The sequence below is a fragment of the Mus pahari genome, chromosome 3 (genome assembly GCF_900095145.1).
Source record: "Mus pahari chromosome 3, PAHARI_EIJ_v1.1, whole genome shotgun sequence".
In the NCBI taxonomy this organism is placed as follows: Eukaryota; Metazoa; Chordata; class Mammalia; order Rodentia; family Muridae; genus Mus; species Mus pahari.
The window spans coordinates 146387762-146395716 of record NC_034592.1 but is presented as its reverse complement, the minus strand read 5'-3'; the positions used below and the strand labels follow the sequence as shown (position 1 = coordinate 146395716).

The 7955-nt window shown below is 42.1% G+C and overlaps 1 protein-coding gene across 2 annotated transcripts in view; it reads right to left on the bottom strand.

Annotated features, from left to right (window-relative positions):
- Nucleotides 1-7955, bottom strand: part of Stk4 (serine/threonine kinase 4) — an 81701-nt gene that overhangs the window by 55745 nt on the left and 18001 nt on the right. The window contains exon 1 of one of the 2 annotated variants that reach the window (XM_029536654.1): nt 1059-1235. The exons of the other annotated variant lie outside the window; for it this stretch is intronic. Coding sequence (XP_029392514.1) covers nt 1059-1220 — 162 coding nt within the window. The 5' untranslated portion in view covers nt 1221-1235. Of the gene's footprint in view, nt 1-1058; nt 1236-7955 lie in introns of those variants that run through there. 2 annotated transcript variants of the gene reach the window in all.

Sequence of the window (7955 nt, the reverse complement as noted above, 5' to 3'; positions counted from 1 at the left end):
AGCAGAGAGAGTGTGTGTAGAGGCTGAAGAGAGATTGTGGCGTTTGGGACTAAACACTGGGCCTGTGGATGCCAAGCAGGAGCTCTGCTACTAAGCTTTTTTCCATACGCTCAAATCATCTCTCTGAAAAAAAAAAATTATCAAGTTACTATAGGCTGCTATAAAATCAAGCACATTTAAATTCTCCTTCTCAAAGATTAAGGTTATCCCGTATTAGGGCTAGAGAGTGCTCATAGTTACTATCACACACTGTTCTTGCAGAAGACCTGAGTTTGGTTCCCAGCATTCATGTCGGGTAGTTCACACCGCTTATAACTCCAGCTTCAGGAGATCTAACACCCTCTTCTGGACTCCAAGGTAGCACAAAATTAAAATAATAAATTTTTTTCTTCAAGAGACTATTAATTGTTGGATTTTAAATGATGTAAATCCTACTTTAGAAAAAACGAAACTGTTTTGCATTAAATACTTTAAATTCTTTTGCGGGGGAGGGTCCAAGACAGTGCTTCTCTGTGTAATCTTAGCTACCCTGGAACTTGTTCTATAGACTAGGCTTTGCCTCTGAGTCTGAGGATTCACAAGCCAAAAAAAGCATGAAAAAGATAATATATGACCCAAAATGGTGGTTAGTGATGTGCAAAAACACCCGGGAGAAAACCCTGTAGCAGGTGCTATCTGACATTGGTGACCCAATGGAAATCCCAGAGAATGTCTACGTAGAAAGCCCGTATATTTACAAAGCTGAAAATGTGGTACCTTAGCTTTTAAAAGATATATATATAATGTATATAATTTGTAAGTCAACCTACACATTTCTATATTTTATAGCCTATATCCTTCAAGGAGACTGTCAAGCAGACAGTCTAGAATGGAGAAAGGACTATATTCAATTAATTTTTTTTACTAAATCTAATGCCAGGGGAATATCACCTACAGTAGTTATCATTATATAAAATTACTTCATTTCTTGTTTAGACTGTAACCAAGGAAGCTGCCACACCACTTTCTACTGCTAACCAGCAGCTAACCACCCACGCACGGGCTTTCTGCTTCCTTACCCTCATTGGATGGATATCAGCATATGGGGGCTTTCCTTCAGCCATTTCTATGGCAGTTATTCCCAGAGACCAGATGTCTGCCACGCAGTTGTACCCAATTTCCTGAATAACTTCAGGAGCCATCCAAAACGGTGTCCCGATCACTGTATTCCTCTTTGCCATGGTATCCTAAAAGAGAAAGGGGAGAGACCAACACGAAGCATGAAAACTACTGAGAAAAGGGAATGGTCTGAACAATTAAAAACTGCTTTGTTCACACCAAGTGGTAAAAGGTGGTGCGGATGTTTGAGAATAACCAACTACTTTTCGCTTAGATTTCATTAAGGCTCTCTCCATAGGATGGAGCCCATTACTGATGCTGTCAATGAGTCCAAGGACCTGAGACTAGGTCATCAGCCCTAAGGGACACTTGCTTCTTTGATTCTGCTAAATGACACAGCAATAAAACAACTTCTTGGGCTGGCAAGATGGCTCAGCGGGTAAGAGCACTGACTGCTCTTCCGAAGGTCCTGTCTATTCCCAGCAACCACATGGTGGCTCACAACNATCCATAATGAGACCTGATGCCCTCTTCTGGTGCGTCTGAAGACAGCTACAGTGTACTTATGTATAATAATAAATAAATCTTTGGGCCAGAGCGAGCAGGGCCCACCAGAGGGAGCAAGGTCCTAAACTTCAATTTCCAACAACCACATGATGGCTCACAACCATCTGTACAGCTACAGTGTACTCACATACATAAATAATAAATAAATCTTTAAAATAAATAAATAAATAAAACTCCTCATGACACATTGCTACACCCGTAGATCAACCATTACTAGAGGTTTCTGCAAGTAACAGAGACCCACCACAACTGGACAACATGCAGAAAGTTGGGACAATATCCCACCCCAAGCCAAGAAGTTATTTGCAATTGATGGCTGCTGGGAGAAGGAAAGTCTGTTTCCTTCAACAGTGTCACTGAGAACCTCGTCTCGTCTCCAGGGCGGGTCTCAGGCTCTGGAGGAGCTGGCCAACACAAGCTGGACTCCCTGGTTCTTAACAAAAACAAAAGCAAAACCAACAAAATTAACTAACTAACAACAACAAACCCCATGTAGTGGGTGGGTAGGAGTTGGGAGAGGACCTGGAAAGGGGAAAAATATGATTAAAATATACTGTATAAAATTCTCAAGGAATAAATAAAAACATTTTAAAAAAAAACAATGCCTTTATCTAGAAACAATACTTGAGGCATAAAGATGAGTTACTAAAGAAATTCTAGGGCTGGTGAGATGGCTCAGTGGGTAAGAGCACCCGACTGCTCTTCCGAAGGTCCGGAGTTCAAATCCCAGCAACCACATGGTGGCTCATAACCATCTGTAACAAGATCTGACTCCCTCTTCTGGAGTGTCTGAAGACAGCTACAGTGTACTTACATATAATAAATAAATTAAAAAAAAAAAAAAAAAAAAAAAAAAAAAAAAAAAAAAAAAAATTCTAGTGGCCAAGAACCATAAAGATTTTCAATTATTAAAATACAATTATTAAAGTTTTAAAAATTTAAACCAATACTAATAAAAAACACACATGGAACATCTGATCACTGGAATATGAGGTAGTGCAACCTCACCAACTGGCAACATTTAGTAAACTTTAAAATATCTATACCTCTCTATCCAAGTATCTTTCTAGACATTTCCCTTACATGCGAGTACCTAAAACACACACAAGAGCAGAATGTGACTACCAAGCCAGGGACACCTACACCTCAGTTACTCCGAGGCTACCGTAGCTACGACGTAGCTCAAGAGCAAGACAATGCTGCGGTGCTCCAGCTCAATAAATAAAGAAGCACCAAACTTAAGTTGCAATAATAATAATAATAAATAGTTTTTTTAAAAAAATCACCACACAGGTGCCTAACACTTGCAATCTGAGTCCTCGGGGAGCTGAGGTAAGAAGATCTCAGAGAATTCAAGGCCAGCCTGGGCCGCACAGTGAGTTCCAGAACGGCAGGGAAGCTAGAATGAAACCTAGTCTCAAAAGCATCAGTAAGTAAGACCAGACTTTAATCTCAGCCCCCAAGGAGACAGAGCAAAGGGATCTTGTGCATGCTTTCTAGGCCACTCTGTTCTACAGAGCAAGTTTCAGGCCAGCCAGGAAGACCTAGTAAGACCCTGCTCAAAAAGAAAAATAAGTATTACAATACATACGTATATACTGAAATACCACATTAAAAATTCTCTAAGGAGGCAAGCAGAGTGAGTGCTCACCTACAGCCCACGCACATGAGACACAGCAAAAGGATCTTAACTTTGAGGTTGGACAGAACTAAATGGCAAACCCCTATTTCAAATGAAAACAGGTATGGAAAATGTGCAAGCTATTGCAACACCAAAAGAAATAGTTTACAAAATATTGAAGGATACAGCTTTATTTCTGCGTAAACAAAACAACAGTCAAGACAACAACCAGTCAACAGAAACGCCGACGCCACACAAGAGCAGCCTAGTGATAAGCACTGTCAGGAACGGTCACAGCTAGACGGCAGGACTTCTCAGTTGTTTTCCTTCTCACAGACTCGGTAGCGCTCCCTTGGTTTATATGTGCAATCACAAAAATCGTCTATAAGCTGAGATATAAAAAATGGTCCCAAGGCTCCCCTGTGGTTTGAGGAAGGGTACGTGGCACTTACTACACTAATAAGCAGATGAACACTTTCCCAGAATCTTGCTACAACTGAAGCACATTAGGGAGAGGACTTCCAAACACAGCAAAGGTACAGACAAGTCTCCCATCCCTATTCCCATACTCCTGAAGTGCCTGTGACTTAGGTTATGTCAGTTAGGAGCAATAACAGATGGCACTTCTGAACTAACCTCACACTGTCCACCAAATTAAAAAAACAAAAAAAAAAAAAAAACCCACCAACAACAAAGGAAACAACTTGGGCCTAATCATTTCCTTAGCAGAGACCTCAAACTTACCAGCATGTTTTCAAATGGTGATACCCAAAGTTATTTTTACTAGATTATTTAAACCAGAAATGGACAGTGTTTTGAGAATAAGCAACCCGTGTAACCTAGACTCCAATTAGTTACATAGTTACTAAGTACAACAGAGCAACAGAAAGTGTTAAACCCAGAAACTGGCTCATATGAATATTATGTGCACACAATCAAAAGCCCGTCAGCTCTCTATGCCACACAGACCATTTAACATGCTTTCAAACCAGCATGAGAAAGAAGGACAGAAAATCCCCAAGCTACAAAGCACTGGCCAGGGTGGTGGCTCACACCTTCAACCCCAGCATTTGGAGCTAGAGGAAGGCAAATCTCTCTGAGTTCAAGGCCAACCTGGTCTATAGCAAAGTTCTAGAGCAGCCAGTACTATGTAATGATACCCTATCTCAGTGGAGGAGGAGAAGGAAGGGGAGGAAGAAGAGGAGGAGGAGGGGGAGGAAGAAGAAGAGGAACAAACTAAAATAGGTAGTCATGTATAAATCTCTAAACTTAAATTCTATCTAATACTTTTACCAAAATAAGTTCAAATAAGGTAACTCTCATCTATAGAAAACAAAACCCAGAAGAATACTGAAGTACAGATGAACTGGCATATGACGCTGAAACAGAACACCAAAGATAAAAATCCAGAGAGAGAGAGACCGAGACAGAGATTGATTTTCCTAAAAAAAAAAAACAAAAAACAAAAAACTAGAAACTAAAGGACAGGCAAGCCGGCTCGGTGGTTAAGAGCACTCCCTACTCTTCTGGAGGACCTGAATTTGGCTCCCAACAACCATGTGGCTCCCAACCACCTATAACTCCAGTTCCAAGAGATCCAACACCCTATTCTGGCTTCCAAAGGCACTGTACCTAACACAAAAATAAAACTTTAAAATACAAATCTGAGGTGTGTGTGTGTGTGTATAAGAGAGAGAGAGAGAGAGAGAGAGAAAGAGAGAATATGAATCTGAGAGGGGGTAGAATATGAATTTAAGCCTGCCCAGCCAGTCCTTAGTTCACTCTTGTACTCCAAGCAGCCCCAGCAGACAGAGGCTTCAAGACCAAGCTACACAGTGAATTCCAGGCCAGCCTTGGCTACAGGATGACAGGATGAGGCTGTGCCTAAAAGGGAGGAAGGAACCCAGAGTGATGAGGCACGCACCCTGCACCTGGGAGGCAGAAGCAGGGCCTCTGAGTTTAAGGTCAGCCTGGTTTACAGAGGCCAAAGAAGGCTACACAGCAAGAACGTGCCTTTTAAAAATCAAAATGGGGGGAGGGGGGTCGCATTATCCTAAGGATAAAAATCAAATACTAAAAAACTCCAGCTCCTGATGCTTACCATACATGTACCATCACACTTGTGACAGTAGGATCTTAAACAACAAGGTCAGTGAGCACCCAGTGTGCAACAGCACACTCACACATGAAACCCAAGCTGCATCACACACTGAGTCTGAGAGATAGCCATGTGCTGCTAACCCAGGGGGCTGAGGCAGAGGGATGGAGTATATCACCAGAAGAAGGCTACGGAAGACTGTCCCCAAAACAGAAAAAGAAACTCATTGCAGATTTCTGCTAAAGATGACAGACTGGACAAATACATCTTATTGTCACTTCTTCCCCAAACCATCTAAAAATGCAAAGCAGAGCCAAAAAATTCTGCAAGCTGGGAAGCAGATGGCGGCTGAACAGTCGAAGAGTCCTGAGGCAGTCACTGGGAAAACTGAGGAACAACCTAACTGCAACCCAAAGCCTTCCCAATGGCTTAGAGGCAGCTGGCACGAGAGGATGCTACAAATGAACATCAGAACAGCAGTGCTGGCTTCAAAGACTACAGAAGGGTTTAGAAAGCCGGAATCTTCGCAAAGGCATCGTATCCCAGCCTTCAGGAGGCTGAAGCAAGGGGACTAGGAGTTCCAGGCCAGCTAAAGCTACACTGCAAAACACGCTCCCAAAAAGAAAGGTCTGTATGTAAGGATGGCTAGGAGTGCTCAGCGACTCACAGCACTTCTCACTCTGTCACAGCACCTGTGTTTGGTTCCCAACACCCACATCAGGTGTCTGTAATTCCAACCCCACATGGATCTGACATCTCGAATGCAGACATCTAACTCAGTGAAAGATAGGCTTGAAAGCCCATCTGTAATCCTATGTTCCTCCTAAGAGATGGGAGGTGAATGCAGGAGAACTTGTGTAATCTGCACCATGAAAAACAAAATGCCCTCTCTCAAACATCAAACATGGTGGAACCCCACACGCTTACCTCACATAGCATACAGACATCCACACTACAATCACACACATACTCTCATACACTTTTTATAAAGCATTTTTTACAAATTTGTTACATACACACACACACACACTGTAGCTATCTTTAGACACACCAGAAGGAGGCATCAGATCCCATTACAGATGGTTGTGAGTCACCATGTGGTTGTTTGAATTTGAACTCAGGGCCTCTGGAAGAACAGTCAGTGCTCTTAACTGCTGAGCCATCTCTCCAGCCCATACACATACACTTTTTAAAAATGAAAGCTAGCAATAAACAACAAGCTCAGTGACACTGTAGGACACAATACATGAAACTCAACCATACTCCTGTACACTAACAATGAACAATTTGAAAACTGTGTTCTACTTAAAACAGTATCAAAAAGGAACCACTAAAGAATGAACTAACCAGGGCTGGAGAGATGGCTCAGTGGTTAAGAACACTGACTGCTCTTTCAAAGATCCTGAGTTCAATTCCCAGCAACCACATGGTGGCTCACAACCATCCGTAACAAGATCTGGCGCCCTCTTCTGGAGTGCCTGAAGACAGCTACAGTGTACTTACATATAATAAATAAATAAATCTTTTTTTAAAAAATTAAAAAAAAAAAAAAAAGAATGAACTAATCACACTAATGCAAAATATGGGTTGTGCAAACAATATAACATTGGTGAAGAATAGAAGATCTAAGTAAACAAAAAATAGTCCTGGGCCCACAGCTTACAGGGCTGAATCCTAACACGGTGATACTTCAAGGCTGACCCACGACTCAATGTAGTATCTACCAAAATGCCAACAATCTCTTTTGCAAAACTAACCCAGTAATCCAAACCTCAGGGGAAACGCAGGGTCCCCAGAAAGCCACATCAATCTTGAAGGATGAGAACAAAATGAAAGGTCTCACATGTAACCATCGTAAAAGTTAACAGTGGGGCAGCCACACAATGACCTACATCCCTGCTCTTCCCAAGGTCGCGAGTTCAATTCCCAGAACCCACATGGTGGTTCACAACCATCTGAAATGGGATCTGATACCTTCTTCTGGTGTGTCTGAAGACAGCTGCAGTGTTTACATACATAGAATAAATAAATCTTAAAAAAAAAAAAGGATCAATGGCCAGTTACCAGTCAACAAAGGAATGCATCTGGATACCAACCTCAGGGCATGAAAATTAATGCAGATCTCAAAGCAAATGTTGGACCTGAGACCACTAAACACGTAAAAGATCTCGCACAAGGTCACAAGTTCTTAGTTACATAAAGCACCAGAAGTATAAGCGGCCAAAGAAACAGAATGTTTGGCAACTGAATGTTGTCTCAAGTTAAAAACCCAGATAGGCATGGTGGCACAGGTCTTTAATCCCAGCACTTGGGAGGCAGAAGCAGGCAGATTTCTACCAAGGCCAGCCTGGTGGTCTACATTCAGAGTTCTAGACCAGCCAGGGCTACAGAGTGAAACTTTGTCTCCAAACAAAACAAAACAAAACAAAATGTCTGTAGCTGGGGAGAAAAAGTGGATGGGGAGGATGAACCGCACTTTTCCCTGCACTGCCCAGGAAACTGGTTGGCTTAACTGTAGAACAGTTTCCATTTTCCTACATAGACTTTCACATTCACTACCACCCCACCACC